The sequence below is a fragment of the Salmo trutta genome, chromosome 21 (genome assembly GCF_901001165.1).
Source record: "Salmo trutta chromosome 21, fSalTru1.1, whole genome shotgun sequence".
Lineage (NCBI taxonomy): Eukaryota > Metazoa > Chordata > Actinopteri > Salmoniformes > Salmonidae > Salmo > Salmo trutta.
The window spans coordinates 40,420,603-40,445,945 of NC_042977.1; the positions used below are offsets into that span (position 1 = coordinate 40,420,603).

A 25,343-nucleotide genomic window follows, 5' to 3' on the forward strand; every position below is an offset into this window, starting at 1 on the left:
ATGGTGTGTTGGTCTGATGGTGTGTTGGTCTGATGGTGTGTTGGTCTGATGGTGTGTTGGTCTGATGGTGTGTTGGTCTGATGGTGTGTTGGTCTGATGGTGTGATGGTCTGATGGTGTGTTAGTCTGATGGTGTGTTGGTCTGATGGTGTGATGGTCTGTTGGTGTGTTGGTCTGATGGTGTGTTGGTCTGATGGTGTGATGGTCTGATGGTGTGTTGGTCTGATGGTGTGTTGGTCTGATGGTCTGATGGTGTGATGGTGTGTTGGTCTCATGGTGTGTTGGTCTGTTGGTGTGTTGGTGTGTTGGTCTGATGGTGTGTTGGTCTGATGGTGTGATGGTCTGATGGTGTGTTGGTCTGATGGTGTGATGGTCTGTTAGTCTGATGGTGTGTTGGTCTGATGGTGTGTTGGTCTGATGGTGTGTTGGTCTGATGGTGTGTTCGTTTGTTGATGTGTTGGTCTGTTGGTGTGTTTGTCTGTTGGTCTGTTGGTGTGTTGGTCTGTTGGTCTGTTGGTGTGTTTGTCTGTTGCGCTGTTGCTCTGTTGGTGTGTTGGTGTGATGACGTGTTGCTCTGTTGGTGTGTTGGTGTGTTGGTGTGATGGTCTGTTGGTGTGTTGGTCTGTTGGTGTGATGGTCTGTTGGTGTGTTGGTCTGTTGGTGTGATGGTCTGTTGATCTGATGGTCTGTTGCTTTTTTGGTGTGTTGGTGTGTTGGTCTGATGGTGTGTTAGTCTGATGGTGTGTTAGTCTGATGGTGTGTTGGTCTGATGGTGTGTTGGTCTGATGGTGTGTTGGTCTGATGGTGTGTTGGTCTGATGGTGTGTTGGTCTGATGGTGTGTTGGTCTGATGGTGTGATGGTCTGATGGTGTGTTAGTCTGATGGTGTGTTGGTCTGATGGTGTGATGGTCTGTTGGTGTGTTGGTCTGATGGTGTGTTGGTCTGATGGTGTGATGGTCTGATGGTGTGTTGGTCTGATGGTGTGTTGGTCTGATGGTCTGATGGTGTGATGGTGTGTTGGTCTCATGGTGTGTTGGTCTGTTGGTGTGTTGGTGTGTTGGTCTGATGGTGTGTTGGTCTGATGGTGTGATGGTCTGATGGTGTGTTGGTCTGATGGTGTGATGGTCTGTTAGTCTGATGGTGTGTTGGTCTGATGGTGTGTTGGTCTGATGGTGTGTTGGTCTGATGGTGTGTTCGTTTGTTGATGTGTTGGTCTGTTGGTGTGTTGGTCTGTTGGTGTGTTGTTTTGATGGTGTGTTGGTTTGTTGTTGTGATGGTGTGTTGGTCTGATGGTGTGTTGGTGTGTTGTTTTGATGGTGTGTTGGTCTGATGGTGTGATGGTGTGTTGGTGTGTTGTTTTGATGGTGTGTTGGTCTGATGGTGTGTTGGTCTGATGGTGTTTTGGTGTGTTGGTGTGTTGGTGTGTTGGTGTGATGGTCTGTTGGTGTGATGGTGTGTTGGTGTGATGGTGTGTTGGTCTGATGGTGTGTTGGTGTGATGGTCTGTTGGTGTGTTGGTGTGATGGTCTGTTGGTGTGATGGTGTGATGGTGTGTTGGTGTGTTGGTCTGATGGTGTGTTGGTGTGATGGTCTGTTGGTGTGATGGTGTGTTGGTCTGTTGGTGTGATGGTGTGTTGGTCTGATGGTTTGTTGGTCTGTTGGTGTGTTGGTGTGATGGTCTGTTAGTGTGATGGTGTGTTGGTGTGATGGTGTGATGGTGTGTTGGTCTGTTGGTGTGATGGTCTGTTGGTGTGTTGGTCTGATGGTGTGTTGGTCTGATGGTGTGTTGGTGTGATGGTCTGTTGGTGTGATGGTGTGTTGGTCTGTTGGTGTGTTGTTTTGATGGTGTGTTGGTTTGTTGTTGTGATGGTGTGTTGGTCTGATGGTGTGTTGGTGTGTTGTTTTGATGGTGTGTTGGTCTGATGGTGTGATGGTGTGTTGGTGTGTTGTTTTGATGGTGTGTTGGTCTGATGGTGTGTTGGTCTGATGGTGTTTTGGTGTGTTGGTGTGTTGGTGTGATGGTGTGTTGGTGTGTTGGTGTGATGGTCTGTTGGTGTGATGGTGTGTTGGTGTGATGGTGTGTTGGTCTGATGGTGTGTTGGTGTGATGGTCTGTTGGTGTGTTGGTGTGATGGTCTGTTGGTGTGATGGTGTGATGGTGTGTTGGTGTGTTGGTCTGATGGTGTGTTGGTGTGATTGTCTGTTGGTGTGATGGTGTGTTGGTCTGTTGGTGTGTTGGTCTGATGGTTTGTTGGTCTGTTGGTGTGTTGGTGTGATGGTCTGTTGGTGTGATGGTGTGTTGGTGTGTTGGTGTGATGGTGTGATGGTGTGTTGGTCTGTTGGTGTGATGGTCTGTTGGTGTGTTGGTCTGATGGTGTGTTGGTCTGATGGTGTGTTGGTGTGATGGTCTGTTGGTGTGATGGTGTGTTGGTGTGATGGTCTGTTGGTGTGATGGTGTGTTGGTGTGTTGGTGTGATGGTGTGTTGGTCTGATGGTGTGATGGTGTGTTGGTCTGTTGGTGTGATGGTGTGTTGGTCTGATGGTGTGTTGGTCTGTTGGTGTGATGGTGTGTTGGTCTGTTGGTGTGTTGGTCTGTTGGTCTGTTGGTGTGATGGTGTGTTGGTGCATAGGTCCAGGTGCAGGGTGAAGGGAGCCTGTCAGCTCATTCACTGGCCTATTGATTTCTCTGCTCCACTCGCTTTAAAGAAGGACCAGCCACAGCAGGTTTATCTGTCACACACACACACACACACACACACACACACACACACACACACACACACACTTTATTGGTACTCTGGCTATCATAAAGGCTCCCAACAGTGGGGGTCAATTGCTATGAAAGACAGAAAGACATTTATAAACCAAAGCATAGCACAGGAGCCAGACAGAGAAGAAAGCAATGACTTTGTTCCTAGGCCACAAATACAGTATAATATCAGGGATTTTAATTTAGTCAATTATTATGGCATACTGTGGTGGTGTGTTTTGTTCTACTCCTGTTACATGATGATTAGTGTGAGGATGTCAGACCGTCAGAGACGTCTGCAGTGTGGAAGACAGAATGAGCCTGCAGGATAATCATAGCCTGGAAATTGATTTTTATCCTTGTGTATGCTGGGTAAACTCACACACACACACACACACACACACACACACACACACACACACACACACACACACACACACACACACGATTGTGCTGTGCCTCCATCTTCAACCGTTCCTTCCGATATATCATGATTATGTCATATCATAATTAATATCAGCAGTTTAATAAGTGCTGAGAGAAACGAGGTATTTAACCTCAGACATAATGAGGTAAGATGAAAATGGATTGCCCTCTATAGCCGCTGCAGATCCAGCCTGGGATCCTTTTCCAACTGGTAACCATGACAACAGAGACCAGCATGAAGGTGATGGCTGGTTGAAGTTTGGTTCTGGGGATAGTTGTCCTTTAGAAGAAACATGAAAATGGATCTTAATGTAGTAGTTCTGGTGAGCCCAGTACCATTAACACTACGCCAGAATGGTGCCTGTCCTTAGTGTCCTGGTCCCAGTGTGGTTGGTAGCCTGTCCTTAGTGTCCTGGTCCCAGTGTGGTTGGTTGCCTGTACTTAGTGTCCTGGTCCCAGTGTGGTTGGTTGCCTGTCCTTAGTGTCCTGGTCCCAGTGTGGTTGGTTGCCTGTCCTTAGTGTCCTGGTCCCAGAGTGGTTGGTAGCCTGTCCTTAGTGTCCTGGTCCCAGTGTGGTTGGTAGCCTGTCCTTAGTGTCCTGGTCCAGTGTGGTGGTTGCCTGTCCTTAGTGTCCTGGTCCCGTGTGGTTGGTTGCCTGTCCTTAGTGTCCTGGTCCCCGTGTGGTTGGTTGCCTGTCCTTTAGGTCCTGGTCCCAGTGTGGTTGGTTAGCCTGTCCTTAGTGTCCTGGTCCCAGTGTGGTTGGTTGCCTGTCCTTTAGTGTCCCTGGTCCCAGTGTGGTTGGTTGCCTGTCCTTAGTGTCCTGGTCCAGTGTGGTTGGTTGCCTGTCCTTAGTGTCCTGGTCCCAGTGTGGTTGGTTGTCTGTCCTTAGTGTCATGGTCCCAGTTGTGTTTTGTTGCCTTGTCCTTAGTGTCCTGGTCCAAGTGTGTATGTGGTTGGTTGACTGTCCTTAGTGTCCTTGGTCCCAGTTGTGGTTGGTTTGACTGTGTCTTAGTGTCTGGTACCAGTGGTGGTTGGTTGCCTTTGTCCTTAGTGTCCTGGTCCCAGTGTGGTGGGTCGCATGTCTTAGTGTCCTGGTCCCAGTGTGGTTGGTTGCCTGTCCTTAGTGTCCTGGTCCCAGTGTGGTTGGTAGCCTGTCCTTAGTGTCCTGGTCCCAGTGTGGTTGGTTGCCTGTCCTTAGTGTGCTGGTCCCAGAGTGGTTGGTAGCCTGTCCTTAGTGTCCTGGTCCCAGTGTGGTTGGTAGCCTGTCCTTAGTGTCCTGGTCCCAGTGTGGTTGGTTGCCTGTCCTTAGTGTCCTGGTCCCAGTGTGGTTGGTTGCCTGTCCTTAGTGTCCTGGTACCAGTGTGGTGGGTTGCCTGTCCTTAGTGTCCTGGTCCCAGTGTGGTGGTAGCCTGTCCTTAGTGTCCTGGTCCCAGTGTGGTTGGTTGCCTGTCCTTAGTGTCCTGGTACCAGTGTGGTTGGTTGCCTGTCCTTAGTGTGCTGGTACCAGTGTGGTTGGTTGCCTGTCCTTAGTGTCCTGGTCCCAGTGTGGTTGGTTGCCTGTCCTTAGTGTCCTGGTCCCAGTGTGGTTGGTTGCCTGTCCTTAGTGTCCTGGTCCCAGTGTGGTTGGTTGCCTGTCCTTAGTGTCCTGGTCCCAGTGTGGTTGGTAGCCTGTCCTTAGTGTCCTGGTCCCAGTGTGGTTGGTTGCCTGTCCTTAGTGTCCTGGTCCCAGTGTGGTTGGTTGCCTGTCCTTAGTGTCCTGGTCCCAGTGTGGTTGGTAGCCTGTCCTTAGTGTCCTGGTCCCAGTGTGGTTGGTTGTCTGTCCTTAGTGTCCTGGTCCCAGTGTGGTTGGTAGCCTGTCCTTAGTGTCTTAGGCCCAGATTCCCAAAACCTTAAGAAGAAATGTCTTCTTAACTGACATTGTTTCCTTAACTATAGACTTAAGAAGAAAGTTAAGCAAAGTTGCTATTCCTCAAAAAGGTTATTGGACATTTTCTGGCGCTATTTCTTATGTTTCTCCTTAAGCAAAACGTTAAGAAGAAATTTGATTCTTGAAAATAAAGTTATTGGAAATGTTGTTAATTCCAAGATATCTTAACCCTCGTCTCAAACTCAGCGCAGCGAGAGAAAAAGCTCATTAAAGCGATTGAACATGTTTAATTCACTCACATACTTCTGAAAGTGAAAGTTTCAGTGTTGATTATTTTAAATCCAAGAACATGTTTTAGAACAGTAATCTAACTACATGATTGCCATTGCTAGCTAGTTAGCTAGGTAAAACGGTTTCCTAGCAACAAACATCTTAATTAAGAAGATTTTTAAGAAGATATTTGAGAAAGTTCATAAGAAAATCCTTAAATCTTAAGATATTGTTGAGGAATTGCACTTACGAACTATCTTGTGAGCTTCTTATTTTTTTTCTTAAGAAGCTTGTTAAGTTTTTGCGTAGGAAGTGTTTTGTGAATCTGGGCCCTGTAGCCCAGTAGCAGAATCAGACTCAGCATAGCACTGAGGTTACTCTGCACTTCCATGTCAGTCCATTGCAGAGAGATGCATGAACTTCATGGCTCAGTCATTTTAGGTGGAGGTAGAGGTGGTGTGTGTGTGTGTGTGTGTGTGTGCGTGCTTGTGTGCGTGCACGCATTTGTGTGTGTGTATGTGTGTGCGTGCATTTATGCATGCATGTTGTGTAGGCTATGGGTCTCTATACAGCTGAGGGGAAGAGAAACAGAGAGAAAGGGGGACGGGGGAAGTGGGAAGGGGGGATTGTAAATTGCATCAAGTTAAAGAAGGCAGCAGAGGTGTCTGTGCTCTTGGCAACATTTACTACAACTACTAGCTTAATTTATTTACACTTGAGGATGGTTATTGTAAATAGGAGCTCTGCCCTCCAGTCTAAGGATATCTCATTACTTTATGCCTGGCCACAGCACAGCAAAAAACTAGATCTATGTGCATACTGTTTGGCATGCATCCATACTGCCTTAGGCAGTTACTGTACCTCATCTGTTGTTGCTTAGATTGCTAAAGCAGGTGTCTTGCTTATCACTGAAATTAGAATAGAAAACCTACCAAGGTCATTTCACCTGCACTACCCTCCCTCTCTCTGTGTGTGATAGAGAAGATATGCTACATTCTCCTGTGCTTTGCACCTTCAAAAGGAGACCTGGATTATGGCTACTATTTTATATTTAACTCAAGTCATTTTCACCAAAAGCCTTTCCCCTTCAATCTCAAATGTTATAGAAAGGAGGTATTTTTGCTCAAAGAAGCTGTTTAAACCATGACAATAAGCTTGTGTGAAGTCTGATAATAGCAGTGACTCCAGTCTTTTGTAGTTGTATAAGTGAATCTCCATCCATTTAGGTGTGTCAGTGGGTCCTTTCTGAGGACTGTGACTGTCTGAGACTGACAAGTCTGTCATGCATCTAAAATGAATGAATAAACAGTTTTTTCACTATCATCTAATCTCTTTTCCTTTTTCTCTCTATCCTTTTTCTCTCTTTCTCTCTCAATCTCTTTCTCTCTTTCTCTCTCTGTTTCTCTCGCTTTCTGTTTCTCTCTCTTTCTTTCTCTCTGTTTCTTTCTCTCTCTATCTCTCTCTCTCTGTTTCTCTCTCCCTGATCAGGTGAGGAGGAGCCCTGTGTGACCAACCCGTGTGTACATGAAGGGAAGTGTCTACCTCAGGGCAAGGGCTACAGCTGTTACTGCCCACAGGGCTTCACAGGGGAGAACTGTGAGATCGGTGAGTTTACAACACACACACACACACACACACACACACACACACACACACACACACACACACACACACACACACACACACACACACACACATGAATCCACAAAGACACACACATGCACACACCAGGACACATGCATGTGTGTGTGTAACTAAGAGATCTTAAAATAAATTAGGTGTAGGTCAAAGGTCAAACGTTTCATCACCCTTTAGACAAGGGTTAGGAGGTTAGAGGTCAGCCTCCTATCTTCCTTGTATTACTGTACATCACTGTGACTTTCTTCCTTAAGATCACCTTACATGTCTAGCTCAACTCAGATTCACAACAAACCCTGCAGGGTCATCCCTCATTCAGTGCCTGAGAGACAGGGCCAGACACTGATCATATTTACCCGTCAGCTGTGATGAGAAGGTATCTGTCTGACTGGATACTCCTGGCTTCTAGAGCAGGGAGACTGAGAGATGGGCTTAGAGCATGATGGCGAGACAAGGGTGTGTGTGTGTGTGTGTGTGTGTGTGTGCGCGCGCGCGGATTTGTTGTATATGTGGGATTATCTCTCTCAGGAGCCCTAACTCCTCTGCATTATGCATGAATGGATTGCACATTCATAAGGAACAAAGGCATCATGTGTTTGGAGGGAATGTGTGTATGTATGCATGTGTGGGATTATATGTTGCTAAAGGTTGACTTGGAGTCAGTGAGGAGTCACTCAAGGTCATGCTGGGGTGAAGTGATCACTTGAGACAGAAAACAGTGTTGCCTATGAAATTGTAATGCGGAGACGAAGAGAAGAAGCCACTTTAAACTATTGGGATGCACCCCTAGAACTATTATGGAAGAAACTGACCACTCAGTTACTCATCTATTTCATATATTTCTATGTGTACTAGTGACTGAGGCACAATATAATGTTTACAGTAGAATCTTACCCCAGAAGGTGGTGTCACCTCTTTACATGTAGCCTAGAACCTGTCAGGGAAATTGAAAGCTATGTTTGGTCAGACATGCAGACCTAAGGCCTTATGGTACAAAGCCCCAATCAGAAGGTATTGACAGGGGCAATAGTCTGGATTGGATTTGTCTGACACCGATGTTTGACTTGGGCTGAAATAGGTGCCAGTACTCATTTTGGGTGCCAGTACTGTTTATATTTAGGTGCAGGAGCTCCACAATACTTTGAGCTACTATTCTTTACGAGGAACAGGAGCTCAAGCAGTAGAACATTTGAGGTGCCGGTACCTTATCAACACTCAGAACATAGAATATAGTTTAGTTTGAAGTGACTTTGAGAGCACAGTTTGGTGCCTTTCATCCTTGGAGTATAAATGCAGGTTCTGAGTTGAACGGTTTATACAGTAGACAGTGTGTTTGGAACAGTTATTCATAATTGAGAAAAGAAGACGTGAGTCAGACTTGGGTCAGGATTCTGTTTTCTGAAATCCTTCTTCGTCATTAAACCGCCACCATTGACATTTGATAAATGTTTTTTTTTTTCCAAAAGAGCTCGACCTTCGGTAGAACACACGAGTTGTTGTGATTTGTGAATGTAAACAAAATATCTCTGTTGTGTTTTTGTGCGGTGTGAACGGATTTAAGGGGTCATAGTAAACCCTCTTGGAGTGAAACAGGGACAAGAGAGCGAGAAAGAGAGAGAGCAAGAGAGAAACAGAGAGAGAGAGAGAGAGAGAGAGAGTGCTTGGCACAGGAATAATGAAATAAGTGGTTTGGTTCTGAAGTACTCACATAGTGCTCTGATTCATGCAGCAAGAAGGAGAGGGACAAAGACAGACAAACAGAAAACACCCACACTAATCTCTAGTTGCCATGGTGAGAATGAAATGATCATCCTCACTTACAAAAAAAATGTACATTTAGCAGATGCTTTTATCCAGAGCAACTTACAGTTTGTGCATTCACTTTAAGATAGCTAGGTGGGACAACCACAGTCATAGTCATTAAAAATGTTTACTCAATAAAACAGCTGTCAGCAAAGTCAGTGGTAGTGACAGAAAGACAGGTGGTAGTGACAGAAAGACAGGTGGTAGTGACAGAAAGACAGGTGGTAGTGACAGAAAGACAGGTGGTAGTGACAGAAAGACAGGTGATAGTGACAGAAAGACAGGTGGTAGTGACAGAAAGACAGGTGGTAGTGACAGAAAGACAAGTGATAGTGACAGAAAGACAGGTGATAGTGACAGAAAGACAGGTGGTAGTGACAGAAAGACAGGTGATAGTGACAGAAAGACAGGTGATAGTGACAGAAAGACAGGTGATAGTGACAGAAAGACAAGTGATAGTGACAGAAAGACAGGTGGTAGTGACAGAAAGACAGGTGGTAGTGACAGAAAGACAGGTGGTAGTGACAGAAAGACAGGTGGTAGTGACAGAAGACAGGTGGTAGTGACAGAAAGACAGGTGGTAGTGACAGAAAGACAGGTGGTAGTGACAGAAAGACAGGTGGTAGTGACAGAAAGACAGGTGGTAGTGACAGAAAGACAGGTGATAGTGACAGAAAGACAGGTGATAGTGACAGAAAGACAGGTGGTAGTGACAGAAAGACAGGTGGTAGTGACAGAAAGACAGGTGATAGTGACAGAAAGACAGGTGATAGTGACAGAAAGACAGGTGGTAGTGACAGAAAGACAGGTGGTAGTGACAGAAAGACAGGTGGTAGTGACAGAAAGACAGGTGATAGTGACAGAAAGACAGGTGGTAGTGACAGAAAGACAGGTGGTAGTGACAGAAAGACAGGTGGTAGTGACAGAAAGACAGGTGGTAGTGACAGAAAGACAGGTGGTAGTGACAGAAAGACAGGTGATAGTGACAGAAAGACAGGTGGTAGTGACAGAAAGACAGGTGGTAGTGACAGAAAGACAGGTGGTAGTGACAGAAGACAGGTGGTAGTGACAGAAAGACAGGTGATAGTGACAGAAAGACAGGTGGTAGTGACAGAAAGACAGGTGGTAGTGACAGAAAGACAGGTGGTAGTGACAGAAAGACAGGTGGTAGTGACAGAAAGACAGGTGGTAGTGACAGAAAGACAGGTGGTAGTGACAGAAAGACAGGTGGTAGTGACAGAAAGACCAGGGTCAAGAGAGATCTTGGTTAAATGAGTTGGTTTTGGATACAGTTCCCTGGTGTTATGAATTGAGTAATTGTTGTACCCACAGCCCACTGTGTAACATGGTGCGTACTGGCGGCAGAGAAGTCAGGCGCAGGAGAGCGAAAACTGATTTACAACCGTGTCGTTTAATAAACATAAAAACCACTGTAAACAGAACAATAAATGAATGGGTCAAACAAAACCCGGTATCCACCAGCATAACGTGCACAAGAACTACAAGAAACAATTCCGGACAAGGACATGGGGGGAACAGAGGGTTAAATACACAACATGTAATTGATGGAATTGGAACCAGGTGTGAGGGAAGACAAGACAAAACCAATGGAAAATGAAAGGTGGATGGGCAAAGGCTAGAAGGCCGGTGATGTCGACCTCCGAACGCCGCCCGAACAAGGAGAGGGACCAACTTCGGCGGAAGTCGTGACAGTCTGCTTCAGTTGATGGAGATAGAAAACGTGGGAAATATCTTTCCTGTGTGTGACACCGATCAATCCGTTTAGGGAGAACGGCAACGCTGTTCACTTTGCTCTATCCTGACTACTAACTCTAGACCAGATGGAATGTTTTCCACAAATCTCCCACTGACATCAAACGGAAAAAGTTCATCTCAGTTGAACCATAACTAAAATGTGGAGTACCATTTATGTTACGTAGTCAGAGATTACAGAGGAAGGTCTGAGCCTACAGAGGATGGGTCCTGTATATAGACACTCTAACCTGTTTTGTGTGTTTTTCTGATAGACGTGGATGACTGCCAGTCCAACCCGTGTCTCAACGGAGGCACCTGCATCGACAAGATCGACTCGTTCATCTGCCTCTGTCTGCCCAGCTATGCAGGAGACACCTGTGAGAAGGGTAAGAGAGTGCGCACACACTGGTCAACACACACTACATAGCAGTGGAGGCTGCTGAGGGGAGGACGGCTCATAATAATGGCTGGAACGGAGTTAATGGAATGGCATCGAACACCAGGAAACCATGTGTTTGTATGTATTTGATACCATTCCACGTATTCCGCAACATTACCACGAGCCTGTCCTCCCCAATGAAGGGGCCACCAACCTCCTGTACTAGTTAGTCAATACACACAGCCTAAACAGAGAGAGATATAGATTATCACTTTTATCTGAAATACACAGAAATAAGTGGCATTTGCACCTCTCCAAATTATACAGTGGAATATTTTAACTGAGCTGCCACCCAAGTTATTTCCCCATAAGTTAGTCACTTATGAAAATAACGCTCCTGGTGTCCAGGTCTCCTTGGTCAGTGTTGTTATGTGTAGTATCAGCTGATGTATCACAAGTCCCAGAGAGCACTATTTCACTGCAGTATCACTCACCGGCTATCAGGCAGTGTCTGTCTGTACCTGTCACTATGCTGCAGAGAGCTGGCTGATGGATGTACACCGAAACGCACACACACAGTACACAAACACACACAAACACTCAAACGAGCACAGATACACACACTCAAACGAGCGCAAACACACACACCTCGCTGGATTCACAGTCAGTCAGACAGCCCACACCTCCTCATCTACCCTCCTCTGTGTGTGCAGAAACACTAATAGCAATGAGGGTTAATGAACCCATAACCCTTGGAGTTATTAATGAGACCTCATAATGCAGAGAGAGGAACAGCGTGTGCTGAGAATGGAAATGGAGGATCCATGATTGCAGGTTTAATGGTTCATTCAGTCTCAACGTTATTAAAATGTGGCCTTGCCGGTCCTGAGAGGCACAATACTGAATGACAGGTTGAGAGGGTGTAACAATAATCCTCTCCTTCCCTCCACCTCTCTCTCTCTCCTTCCCTCCACCTCTCTCTCTCCTTCCCTCCACCTCTCTCTCTCCTTCCCTCCACCTCTCTCTCTCCTTCCCTCCACCTCTCTCTCTCTCCTTCCCTCCACCTCTCTCTCTCCTTCCATCTCTCTCTCTCCTTCCTCCCTCTCTCTCCTTCCCTCCACCTCTCTCTCTCCTTCCCTCCACCTCTCTCTCTCCTTCCCTCCACCTCTCTCTCTCCTTCCCTCCACCTCTCTCTCCCCTTCCCTCCACCTCTCTCTCTCCTCCTTCCCTCCACCTCTCTCTCCTCCTTCCCTCCACCTCTCTCTCTCCTTCCCTCCACCTCTCTCTCTCCTTCCCTCCACCTCTCTCTCTCTCTCTCCTCCCTCCACTCTCTCTCTCTCCTTCCCTCCACCTCTCTCTCTCTCTCTCTCCTCCCTCCACCTCTCTCTCTCTCTCCTTCCCTCCACCTCTCTCTCTCTCCTTCCCTCCACCTCTCTCTCTCTCTCCTTCCCTCCCCTCTCTCTCTCTCCTTCCCTCCACCTCTCTCTCTCTCCTTCCTCCACCTCTCTCTCTCTCCTTCCCTCCACCCTCTCTCCATCTCTCTCTCTCCTTCCCTCCACCTCTCTCTCTCTCTCTCTCTCTCCACCTCTCTCTCTCCTTCTCTCCACCTCTCTCTCCCTTCCCTCACCTCTCTCTCTCCTTCCCTCCACCTCTCTCTTCTCTCCACCTCTCTCTCTCCTTCTCTCCACCTCTCTCTCTCTCCTTCCCTCCACCTCTCTCCTTCCCTCCACCTCTCTCTCTCCTTCTCTCCACCTCTCTCTCTCCTTCCCTCCACCTCTCTCTCTCCTTCCCTCCACCTCTCTCTTCTCTCCACCTCTCTCTCTCCTTCTCTCCACCTCTCTCTCTCCTTCCCTCCACCTCTCTCTCTCCTTCTCTCCCACCTCTCTCTCTCCTTCTCTCCACCTCTCTCTCTCCTTCCCTCCACCTCTCTCCTTCCCTCCACCTCTCTCTCTCCTTCTCTCCACCTCTCTCTCTCCTTCCCTCCACCTCTCTCTTCTCTCCATCTCTCTCTCTCCTTCCCTCCACCTCTCTCTTCTCTCCATCTCTCTCTCTCCTTCCCTCCACCTCTCTCTTCCCTCCACCTCTCTCTCTCCTTCCCTCCACCTCTCTCTCTCTCCTTCCCTCCACCTCTCTCTCTCTCCTTCCCTCCACCTCTCTCTCTCTCCTTCCCTCCACCTCTCTTCTTCTCTCTGTCACTGTCCCTCTTTTCCTCTATCGTCCTACTCTCCTTTATCTCTCTTCCTCCCTTATCTTTTTCACTCAATCTTCATCTCTCTTCCTTGCCTCCTTCATTTGTCTTTCTTTGCCCCCTCCCGTCTTCCATACTCTAACCTCTCTCTCCTATCGCTGTCTGCTTCCTCTATCCCTCAACACTCTCCTTTCTCCATCTACTCTCTCTAGATGTTGAGGGTTGTGAACATGGATGGAGGAAGTTCCATGGCCACTGCTACAGGTATGTGAGAAAAAAGAACTGACAACGAACCTACCCTCTAAACATTCAGCTGTATCAGGGCTGTCAAACTCATTTCCCCCCGCGGGCCGCATTCGGTCTTCACCGGCGCTCCGGTGGGCCACACTTAAAATGGATCTGGCCCGCGGGCCTTGAGTTTGAGACGTCATCTATATTATCTTGTTGTTGTTAATCCTGTTGATACAGTATAGCCTTAGTAGCTGAGGGATGAAGGAAATCTGCATTGCGCAATAGAAATGTAAAGGTCATTTTCTATTGAGCCGACATATGCAACATTTATGATGAATGCAGAACATTGCCTTTACATTTAAATCACGCTGTAACGCTGAATATTGGATTGAATATTGCCCTACTATTGATTTAACATCTACATTTTCTTCACTTCAGGTACTTCTCTCACAGACACACCTGGGAGGATGCAGAGAAGGACTGCAGAGAGCAGAGCGCCCACCTCAGCAGTATCACCTCGGTCACCGAGCAGGACTTCATCAATGGACTGGGCCATGATAATGCCTGGATTGGCCTGAATGACCGCACCGTGGAGGAGGACTTCCAGTGGACTGACACCAATGACCTGGTGACGTTCTATACTTCTCTCTGTCAATAACAGCTCATATTATACTGCATTGTATGTGATATATACCTGTACTTGAAGCTCAAAGTTGGAACACTTTGTGTGTAAAGTGTGTCTTTGTACAACAGATGATATATACATGCCATTTAGCAGACACTTCTATCCAAAGCGACAGTCATTCATTCATTCGTACAGTTTAAGAATGGCTGCTCCCAGGAATTGAACCCACTATGCTGGCATAGCAAGGGCCATGCTCTACCACCTGAGCTACAGAGGAACATGCATAGGACCCCATGGATAAACAACTCAGTATTACTTTATAACAGATTGAAAGCCAAGATGAATAAAATGTGACATACTGTAAGTGTGTGGTATTGTGTAGGTGTATGAGAACTGGAGGGAGAGCCAGCCTGATAACTTCTTCGCGGGCGGAGAGGACTGTGTGGTGACCATCGCCCATGAGGAGGGAAAGTGGAACGACGTGCCCTGCAACTATAACCTGCCCTACATCTGCAAAAAAGGCACAGGTAGGATCACATGACTTATCATAGCCATGGTACAACCAGCTCCATGTCTTCAGAAAGGAACAGGTATGATCACAGGACTTAACATAGCCAAGGTACAACCAGCTCCATGTCTTCAGAAAGGAGCAGGTATGATCACAGGACTTATCATAGCCATGGTACAACCAGCTCCATGTCTTCAGAAAGGAGCAGGTAGGATCACATGACTTATCATAGCCATGGTACAACCAGCTCCATGTCTTCAGAAAGGAGCAGGTAGGATCACATGACTTATCATAGCCATGGTACAACCAGCTCCATGTCTTCAGAAAGGAGCAGGTAGGATCACAGGACTTAACATAGCCATGGTACAACCAGCTCCATGTCTTCAGAAAGGAGCAGGTAGGATCACATGACTTAACATAGCCATGGTACAACCAGCTCCATGTCTTCAGAAAGGAGCAGGTAGGATCACATGACTTAACATAGCCATGGTACAACCAGCTCCATGTCTTCAGAAAGGAGCAGGTAGGATCACAGGACTTAACACAGCCAAGGTGCAGGTAAAACAACAAGGATGCATTTACAATAGCGTCCTCAATATGTGTATTTTTTTAAGTAAATGTTGGGTTCCTACTGGATAGCGGCTTTAAACTGGGCTGTGGCTAGAAACAGGATGTCATGTTCATTTGGAGGAACAAAGTCATCATGGCAAATAAGGACTTTGGAAATACTGTTTCATATGACTTTCCAATTTCCTCTGGGGATTGCTCTGATTTGTCAATAGAATGTCTGGCGAGGAAACGCGCTCTTGACATCAGGGTGTAAGTGCATAATGACAGTTTTATCAACTCAAGTTGCCAAAATAAATATTGCCTTTTGATGAAACATGTCAATCACAGTGTTTAGTTCAACAGGTTATTTATTATTGACTAGTGGAAGACACATTGTCAAGATTCTTTATTTTCCTGACAGACAGACAGACAGACAGACAGACAGACAGACAGACAGACAGACAGACAGACAGACAGACAGACAGACAGACAGACAGACAGACAGACAGACAGGCAGACAGGCAGGCAGACAGACAGACAGACAGACAGACAGGCAGACAGACAAGTGCTATTTCAAAAGCACTGATATTCCCCTAGATACAACCCGATCAATATGCGGGCTGTCAAACCTCAATAGGCACAATGCACTTTCATATTTTCCTTTATGAAGTGTGAAAAGAGAATAAAGCTTCAACATTGCTGACACAACAAACAGAAGTCTGAATCACATTTACAGTTTTTCCCAGTTTTTCCCACATTTACAGTTTTTCCCAAACGTGTGTTAACAACACACATTTGCTGAAACTACATCTCAGGCAGTCAAAACTCTAAACACAAAACAGTTAGCCAATTGGGCAGTGTTGTATGGTCCAAGGGTGGCAAGGCAGTGGAGGACCCCATTGTGGCTCATAGCGGAGCATATGGTGACATTTCTCCCACGCTGGCCAGGTACAGTAACTCAGTGATGGCACGTTGACCAATGATGTTCCTTCCTCTCCTCCTCAACTTCACTAAATTGAATCAAGCCTCATTTATGAGTATGAGTTCCTGGGGGATGGGACTTGCATCCATCTCCATGATTCTCTAAAATGACAGTAAATACTTTAATTGCTGTATAGTAAAGTTCACTGGCAACATCAGTGAGTCTCTAATGTTTCAAGAGTGTTTAAAATATATATATATATATTTCACCTTTATTTAACCAGGTAGGCAAGTTGAGAACAAGTTCTCATTTACAACTGCGACCTGGCCAAGATAAAGCAAAGCAGTGTGACACAGACAACAACACAGAGTTACACATGGAGTAAACAAACAAGCCAATAACACAATAAACAAGTCAATGATACAGTAGAAAAAGAAAGTCTATATACAGTGTGTGCAAAAGTCATGAGGAGGTAGGCAATAAATAGGCCATAGGAGCAAATAATTACAATTTAGCAGATTAACACTGGAGTGATAAATGAGCATATGAAGATGTGTATGTAGAGATACTGGTGTGCAAAAAGAGCAGAAAAGTAAATAAAATAAAAACAGTATGGGGATGAGGTAGGTAGATAGGGTGGGCAATGTACAGATGGGCTATGTACAGCTGCAGCGATCGGTTAGCTGCTCAGATAGCTGATGTTTATAGTTGGTGAGGGAAATAAAAGTCTCCAACTTCAGCGATTTTTGCAATTCGTTCCAGTCACTGGCAGCAGAGAACTGGAATGAAAGGCGGCCAAATGAGATGTTGGCTTTGGGGATGATCAGGGAGATATACCTGCTGGAACGTGTGCTACAGGTGAGTGTTGTTATCGTGACCATTAAACTGAGATAAGGTGGAGCTTTACCAAGCATAGTCTTATAGATTACCTGGAGCCAGTGGGTTTGGCGACGAATATGTAACGAGGGCCAGCCGACTAGAGCATACATGTTGCAGTGGTGGGTGGTATAAGGTGATTTGGTAACAAAACGGATGGCACTGTGATAGACTGCATCCAGTTTGCTGAGTAGAGTATTGGAAGCTATTTTGTAGATGACATCGCCGAAGTCGAGGATCGGTAGGATAGTCAGTTTTACTAGGTTAAGTTTGGCGGCGTGAGTGAAGGAGGCTTTGTTGCGAAATAGAAAGCCGATTCTAGATTTGATTTTGGATTGGAGATGTTTAATATGAGTCAGGAAGGAGAGTTTACAGTCTAGCCAGACACCTAGGTATTTGTAGTGGTCCACATATTCTAGGTCGGAACTGTCCAGGGTGGTGATGCTAGCCGGGCGGGCGGGTGGCGGGCAGCGAACGGTTGAAAAGCATGCATTTGGTTTTACTAGTGTTTAAGAGCAGTTGGAGGCCACGGAAGGAGTGTTGTATGGCATTGAAGCTCGTTTGGAGGTTAGTTGTCCAAGGAAGGGCCAGAAGTATACAGAATGGTGTCGTCTGCGTAGAGGTGGATCAGGGAATCGCCCGCAGCAAGAGCGACATCATTGGTATATACAGAGAAAAAAGTCAGCCCGAGAATTGAACCCTGTGGTACCCCCATAGAGACTGCCAGAGGTCCTTTGCTTTCCTGACTGACTGTGTGTATTGGTTCCTGACTTCCCTGAACAGTTGCATATCACAGGGACTATTCGATGCTATTGCAGTCCGCCACAGGATGTTTTTGTGCTGGTCAAGGGCAGTCAGGTCTGGAGTGAACCAAGGGCTATATCTGTTCTTAGTTCTGCATTTTTTGAACGGGGCATGCTCATCTAAGATGGTGAGGAAATTACTTTTAAAGAATGACCAGGCATCCTCGACTGACGGGATGAGGTCAATATCCTTCCAGGATACCCAGGCCAGGTCGATTAGAAAGGCCTGCTCACAGAAGTGTTTTAGGGAGCGTTTGACAGTGATGAGGGGTGGTCGTTTGACCGCAGACCCATAGCGGATGCAGGCAATGAGGCAGTGATCGCTGAGATCCTGATTGAAAACAGCGGAGGTGTATTTGGAGGGCAAGTTGGTCAGGATAACGTCTATGAGGGTGCCCATGTTTACGGATTTGGGGTTGTACCTGGTGGGTTCCTTGATGATTTGTGTGAGATTGAGGGGAGATCTTGCTTAAATCCTACAATCTTGCTTAAATTGTAGGACTGCCGGGGTGTTAAGCATATCCCAGTTTAGGTCACCTAGCAGAACGAACTCTGAAGCTAGATGGGGGGCGATCAATTCACAAATGGTGTCTAGGGCACAGCTGGGAGCGGAGGGGGGTCGGTAGCAGGCGGCAACAGTGAGAGACTTATTTCTGGAGAGATTCATTTTTAAAATTAGAAGTTCGAACTGTTTGGGTATAGACCTGGAAAATATGACAGAACTTTGCAGGCTAGCTCTGCAGTAGATTGCAACTCCTCCCCCTTTGGCAGTTCTATCTTGACAAAAAAGGTTGTAGTTTGGTATGGAAATCTCAGAATTTTTGGTGGCCTTCCTAAGCCAGGATTCAGACACGGCAAGGACATCAGGGTTGGCGGAGTGTGCTAAAGCAGTGAATAAAACAAACTTAGGGAGGAGGCTTCTGATGTTGACATGCATGAAACCAAGGCTTTTTCGATCACAGAAGTCAACAAATGAGGGTGCCTGGGGACATGCAGGGCCTGGGTTTACCTCCACATCACCCGAGGAACAGAGGAGGAGTAGGATGAGGGTACGGCTAAAGGCTATTAAAACTGGTCGCCTAGAGCGTTGGGGACAAAGAAGCGGATTTCTGGGCGTGGTAGAATAGATTCAGGGCATAATGTGCAGACAGGGGTATGGTGGGGTGCGGGTACAGCGGAGGTAAGCCCAGGCACTGAGTGATGATAAGAGAGGTTGTATCTCTGGACATGCTGGTTATAATGGGTGAGGTCATTGCATGTGTGGGAGGTGGGACAAAGGAGGTAACAGAGGTATGATGAGTGGAACTAGGGGCTCCATTGTAAATTAAAACAATAACTAACCTAAGCAACAGTATACAAGGCATATTGACATTTGAGAGAGACATACAGCGAGGCATAAAGTAATCACAGGTGTTGATTGGGAGAGCTAGCTAGACAACAACGGGTGAGACAACAGCTGATCAGCTAAAACAACAACAAGTAAAATTGCGATGACTGGACAGAGAAGGTCGGTTAACTACACACAGAGCCTGAGTTCGCGGCTGGGGCCGACAGATAAAGAAATAATAAACAGAATGGAGTACCGTGATTAGTGGACAGTTCAGCAGGCATCAGCTATGTAGCCAAGTGATCATAGGGTCCAGGGGGCAGCGGTAGATGGAACAGGGAGGCCGTGGAGTAGTCGCTACTACGCTAGCACGCGGGCGACACGGCGCTTAAAGTTAGTAGCCCGGGGCTAGTAGAAGCGTCTGCTCCGACGTCCGACGGAGGCCGGTTGGAGGCACAGCGGATGGAGTATTCGTTGGCAGACCAGTCGTGGTGGTGTGGCGGGGCGCCGTGTCGACAAAAGGATCCAAGCCAGATGGCGAAAGAGGTATTGTAGATGTAGTAATTTAGTTTGCTAGCCGGGTGCTAGCTTCTGGGCATGGGGCGTTAGCCACTATAGCCACTCGGTAGCAGCGGTGATCCGGTGCCAAGGTCCAGAGCTTGAGGCAAGGATCCGGTGGAGTAGTGGGTTCGAGCCGTGTTTGGGTGGGGTTGGGGTGAACAACTGAGTAGGCCGGGAGGTGGGCCTAAGGGATAGCTTCGGTACTGGGTAACTCGGTGGGTGCTAGCTAGCTGTGAAGATCAGGAGTAATGGTCCAGGGATTACGGCAGGAATCCGGCGTTGTAGTGGAGAGACAGTCCGATACTGGTAGGCTGGCGAGTATTATCCAAGCTAAGAAAAGGGCTGGTATCTGTGCAGAAGGTAAAGGCCGCTAGCAGTGGCTAACAATGACTAAATAGCTTGTAGCTAAATTAGCTGGTTAGCTTCTGATGGCTAGGTGGCTCTTGCTATAAGGTCTAAAAATTTAAAATAATAGCGGTTCTGTATCACATTGCGTGAGGCAGGTTACCAGAAGGTATAATTGAGTCAAAATGGAAAGAGAGTGAAAATAAAAATCGAAATATATACAAAAAAAGGGCGAAAAATACAAAAGTACACGAGAGGACGAACAAAACACGTCTGCACTGCTACGCCATCTTGGGTTCTACTACATTGTTTACTTACACATGTTAGTACCGTTTATCCTTTACTCTTTGGGAATTCCTTTCAAATGGGACTGTAGATTTGCTTCATCCAGAGATTTGTTTCTTAAGGATGTGGGCTATGGTTGGTAAACTCACTCTGATGTTATGGAAGATGGCAGGGTTTTCAATCATCTGTTGTTGGATTTCCCACAGTCTTATTGCATTGGTTTCAACTACCATTTGGACAATGCCAGCTTCCTGTTCGTCTGTAAACAGACACATTCTACCACCACATACAGTACCAGTCAAAAGTTTGGACACACCTACTCATTCAATTGTTTTTCTTTATTTTTAAATGTTTTTTACATTGTAGAATAATAGTGAAGACATCAAAACTATGAAATAACACATATGGAATCATGTAGTAACCAAAAAAGTGTTAAACAAATCAAAATATATTTAAGACTTTACGAATATATCTAACTTTACAGTACCACCACCTCTACCTCTACCTCTACAGTACCTCTACCTCTACAGAACCTCCATCTCTACAGTACCTCCACCTCTACAGTTCCTCTACCTCAACAGAACCTTTACCTCCACCTCTACCTCTACAGTACCTCTACCTCCACCTCTACAGTACCTCTACCTCTATAGTACCTCCACCTCTACCTCTATAGTACCTCCACCTCTACCTCTATAGTACCTCCACCTCTACCTCTACAGTACCTCCACCTCTACCTTTACAGTACCTCCACCTCTACCTCTACAGTACCTCCACCTCTACCTTTACAGTACCTCCACCTCTACCTTTACAGTACCTCCACCTCTACCTCTATAGTACCTCCACCTCTACCTCTACAGTCCTCTACCTCTACCTTTCCAGTACCTCCACCTCTACAGTACCTCCACCTCTACCTCTACCGTACCTCCACCTCCACCTCTAGCTTTACAGTACCTCCACATCCACCTCTACAGTACCTCTACAGTACCTTCACCTTTACAGTACCTCAACGTCTACAGTACCTCAACGTCTACAGTACCTCTACCCCTACAGTACCTCAACCTCTACAGTACTTCTACCTTCACCTCTAGCTCTACCTTCACCTCTACATTTCCTCCACCTCTACAGTACCTCCACCTCTACAGTACCTCCACCTCCACCTCTACAGTACCTCCACCTCTACAGTACCTCCACCTCCACCTCTACAGTACACCCACCTCCACCTCTACAGTACACCCACCTCTACAGTTCCTCCACCTCCACCTCTACAGATCCTCTACAGATCCTCCACCTCTACATTTCCTCCACCTCTACAGTACCTCTACCTCTACAGTACCTCCACCTCTACCTCTACGGTACCTCCACGTCTACCTCAACAGTACCTCTACCTCTACAGTACCTCCACCTCTACCTCTACATTTCCTCCACCTCTACAGTACCTCCACCTCCACCTCTACCTCTACAGTACCTCCACCTCTACCTCTTGAGTACCTGTACCTCCACCTCCACCTCTACAGTACCTCTACCTCCACCTCCACCTCTACCTCCACCTTCCAAGTTTGCTTCCATTGTTCTCCAATCACAGGAGTACTCACCTGTGGCCTTTTTATCCATGAGTTACAGGCTTGGTGTATGGCTCTACTAAATGAGTTACAGGCTTGGTGTATGGCTCTACTAAATGAGTGACAGATTTGGTGTATGGCTCTACTAAATGAGTTACAGGTTTGGTGTATGGCTCTACTAAATGAGTTACAGGTTTGGTGTATGGCTCTACTAAATTAGTTACAGGTTTGGCTGAATATTCCTCATGGGCCAGTGTGTAATTGGGAAAAACTGTCATATTTAAAACTTCCAGTTGATCTAAACAGAAACCGTCACCTCTTTCTGTTGCTGTTTTATCTCACCCCACATGTTTACTTGGACTGTAAAGCTAATATTTGCCATCTTGTTTAAAGCTGGCATTAAATTTCCAGTGACTGTCTTGCCCTCAGATCTATTCACTGAAGTCCCACCATGCATCTCTGTCTCAGATGCCCTGATGTAACTGTGACACTGGAATGAGACCCAGAGCAAGGATTTATGGGATAGACTGAATCCTAGCTCCTTGGAGGGGGAGAGAGAGAGGGAGAAACAGAGCGAGAGAAACAGAGAGAGAGAATATCGGAGCTGCCTTGGTTCTCTATTGCGTGACAGAGCACTACACCATCTGCAGAGCACCACGCCATCTGCAGAGCACTACGCCATCTGCAGAGCACTGTGCCATCTGCAGAGCACCACGCCATCTGCAGAGCACTACGCCATCTGCAGAGCACTACGCCATCTGCAGAGCACTGCGCCATCTGCAGAGCACCACGCCATCTGCAGAGCACCGCGCCATCTGCAGAGCACCGCGCCATCTGCAGAGCACCACGCCATCTGCAGAGCACTACGCCAACTGCAGAGGACCGCGCGCCAACTGCAGAGGACCGCGCGCCAACTGCAGAGCACCCAGATTCTCCCTTTGAGCAGCACTCAATCTCTCTCCAACTGTCCTCGCGCATAGGATTCAGTAGCAAGTGTTTCACCTAGGGAGAAAAAAAAAATAGCAAGCCAGATACCATAGATACAGTACACACTGTATCTTCTTCGTTGTTGCTCAACACTGACTTAATTGACTTAGTTGTTCATCTTGTCCCGTCTGACAGTGCTGTGTGGAACCCCGCCCGCTGTGGAGAATGCCCATCTGATTGGCCGTCGGCGGTCCCATTATGACATCCATGCGGTGGTGCGTTACCAGTGTGCCGAAGGTTTCTACCAGCGCCACATCCCCACCGCGCGTTGCCGGGCCGATGGCACCTGGGACCGGCCCAAGATCATCTGCACAAAGTGTGAGTGACAAACAGCACTTTTTTCGGATAACAAACCTTTATTCACCCAGGTAGGCTTTTCTGTATAAACATTTGTGTATTCCTTCTAGTATGGGCTGAATGAGAAACAGAATGGTAAATGTTGTTACTGCACCAATTTTGAGGTGTAACTACCTGTGTTCCCCTCCCTCAGCTCGGCGATCCCACCGGTACCGCCGCAACCACCGCCACGGCCAGCGCCGGGAGCGTAGGAACCACAGGAGATACGGAGGAGAGGCACACATGGAGAGGGGAGAGGACGCACACAGCCAATACTGAACCAAATACTACACCTCCCACAATGCTCTGCACCTGACCGCTGACCTATCCTGGGGCTGAGGGGACCAACCAATCAGGCCTCACAATGGACAATAGTTGACATCTGAACGTTCTCTTTTCCTGATCTATTTCAGTCTGTCTCTTTGGATTGAAATCTCACTTGATATACTGTATGTGTGCAAAACTTTAACTTTCATGCAAATGTCCGATTGACATCAGTGCAAAAAAAGTTCTGTGTTACGCACCCACATCTCATGTTTGGATTTGTCCTTTTGTTGTTGATATTGTTTAACCCATGTCCATTACTTACAACAGTAATAGTCTCTCTCTCGCTAACACAGTCGCTAATACTGTACCTTAGAAACAGCAAATCCTTGGCATGTCTATGAATAACCTATTCTCACTGTCGAAACATAAATACAGTGAGGTGTGTGTGTGTCTGTTTGTGCGTGTGTATGTGTGTGAGAGAAAGTGTGTATCCTATGCGAGTGTGTTTTGATAAGTTTGAAGCTTGTTCTCCATCTCAGAACATCCTAATGTTTGTGTTCTGTTGATAAAGCACAGATGTAATTAATATGTTAGCTAGTTAGCTTTCAGTCCTAATTAACCCAGAGCTTTTGTCTGTATCCTGTACTTGTTATGTTCCCTTAGGGCTCCTGAATAGTAGGGCTGTTTTATTATTCAACTTATGTGCCATTTTCTAATATTTGCTAACTTTTCATGTCCCGTCACTATTTATTATGGACTCTTCACTAGTTAATATATGTTGATTTTTTTTTTTTTTTACATAATCCAACAATGTAATACCTGTTTTATTTTATGTACCATTCTCTTACAATCAAAAAGTGTTAACCAAAAAACAAGTTAACCCTTTGATTGCCTGTACTCTACTGTAAATACTGTGGTTTTGTTTGTTTGTTATTGACTGACACCTGATTGGTACCTGACCCTTGTCCAGCCATGTGTTTTCCATCGGCATCTCAACTAATATTCTAAAACAGCCCCATCGATCTAAATGGAATAAAATCGGAGAGATTAAAATACTACGGACTGAGACAAAACATTCCCAAGATATCTACTCGATCGTCAATAGACCCAGTCTTTGCCTCCAATATGTGATGGGTAGGATGCCATGAATCTGGTCCTTGATTGGTCGTCACCCCTTTTTGGTGTTGTTATGATGTCCTGTCCAGCTGTTGTGTTCCATTCTTAATAAAGCTAAAAAACAAACAAATGAACGACAACAGTGTATCTGGTCAGTTTTGTGATTGAAGCTGGGCTTTAACGCTTGTATTTCTATTTCTTTGTACGTTTCTACCCCATCTCTGTACCTCAGACACGGAAGACTGACAGCAGCTTGTAGCTAACCCATGCCTCCTAAACCAGCATCCAGGAACAAAACAAACCGAATAATTTTCGCATTTCAACATCTTCTACTCATTTACCAGCTCTGTTGTTCACCTCACTTCATTCTCCGCCCAGAAAAAGAGGCCATTCTGGCCAATAGTTTTCATTCTGTCGGGAACAAACAGGATATTTTCTCCTCTCTTTGGTCTCTGTTTTGAACGGATTGTGGAGGGAAAATACATGTAAGAATGGACCCTATAGAGGAAAATACATCTAAAAGAATCAACCCAATAAAAGAAAGTTAATCTAAAGGAATTGGTCCATTGGTCCAATACCACCACTGCTAGACGACCACTGCTAGTTTAATCTCCGTTGGCTCCGTTGGCTCTGAGACCTGACCCCCCCCCTCTCTGTCACAGCCTGATTCACTGGGATATAAACTGTGGAGCAGAGAGAGGTTTTGAGAGTAAAAAGAAGGAAATATTTATTTAAACTCCGGTTTAAAAAGTTGTTTTACTGTTGAAATCAGGTGACAGTGATTTCCGTACAGGTGAACCACAGACATTAAAACCAGAGCTGAACATGTGGGAAGAGAGAGCATGCTGGGCTTTTACTTTCCAGACGTCAAACTTAGTTCTCAACAGAAGTCTGAAATCACGTATGTTGTCAACAGTTTGATTTTGTATGACAATACTGTCTAGCTGGTGTTCACTTCTTATCAACTGATGACAG

The 25,343-nt window shown here is 46.3% G+C and overlaps 1 protein-coding gene across 1 annotated transcript in view; it reads left to right on the plus strand.

The window, feature by feature from the left end:
• The window catches only part of LOC115157433 (neurocan core protein), a 67,178-nt gene extending 42,670 nt beyond the window's left edge, over positions 1-24,508 (plus strand). Inside the window, exons 12-18 of the mRNA XM_029705675.1 lie at positions 6,797-6,913; positions 10,777-10,890; positions 13,284-13,335; positions 13,741-13,930; positions 14,310-14,454; positions 22,785-22,967; positions 23,140-24,508. Of these exons, the coding sequence (XP_029561535.1) occupies positions 6,797-6,913; positions 10,777-10,890; positions 13,284-13,335; positions 13,741-13,930; positions 14,310-14,454; positions 22,785-22,967; positions 23,140-23,264 (926 nt within the window). The 3' untranslated portion in view covers positions 23,265-24,508. The remainder of the gene's footprint in view (positions 1-6,796; positions 6,914-10,776; positions 10,891-13,283; positions 13,336-13,740; positions 13,931-14,309; positions 14,455-22,784; positions 22,968-23,139) is intronic.
• The last annotated feature ends 835 nt before the right edge of the window (positions 24,509-25,343 follow it).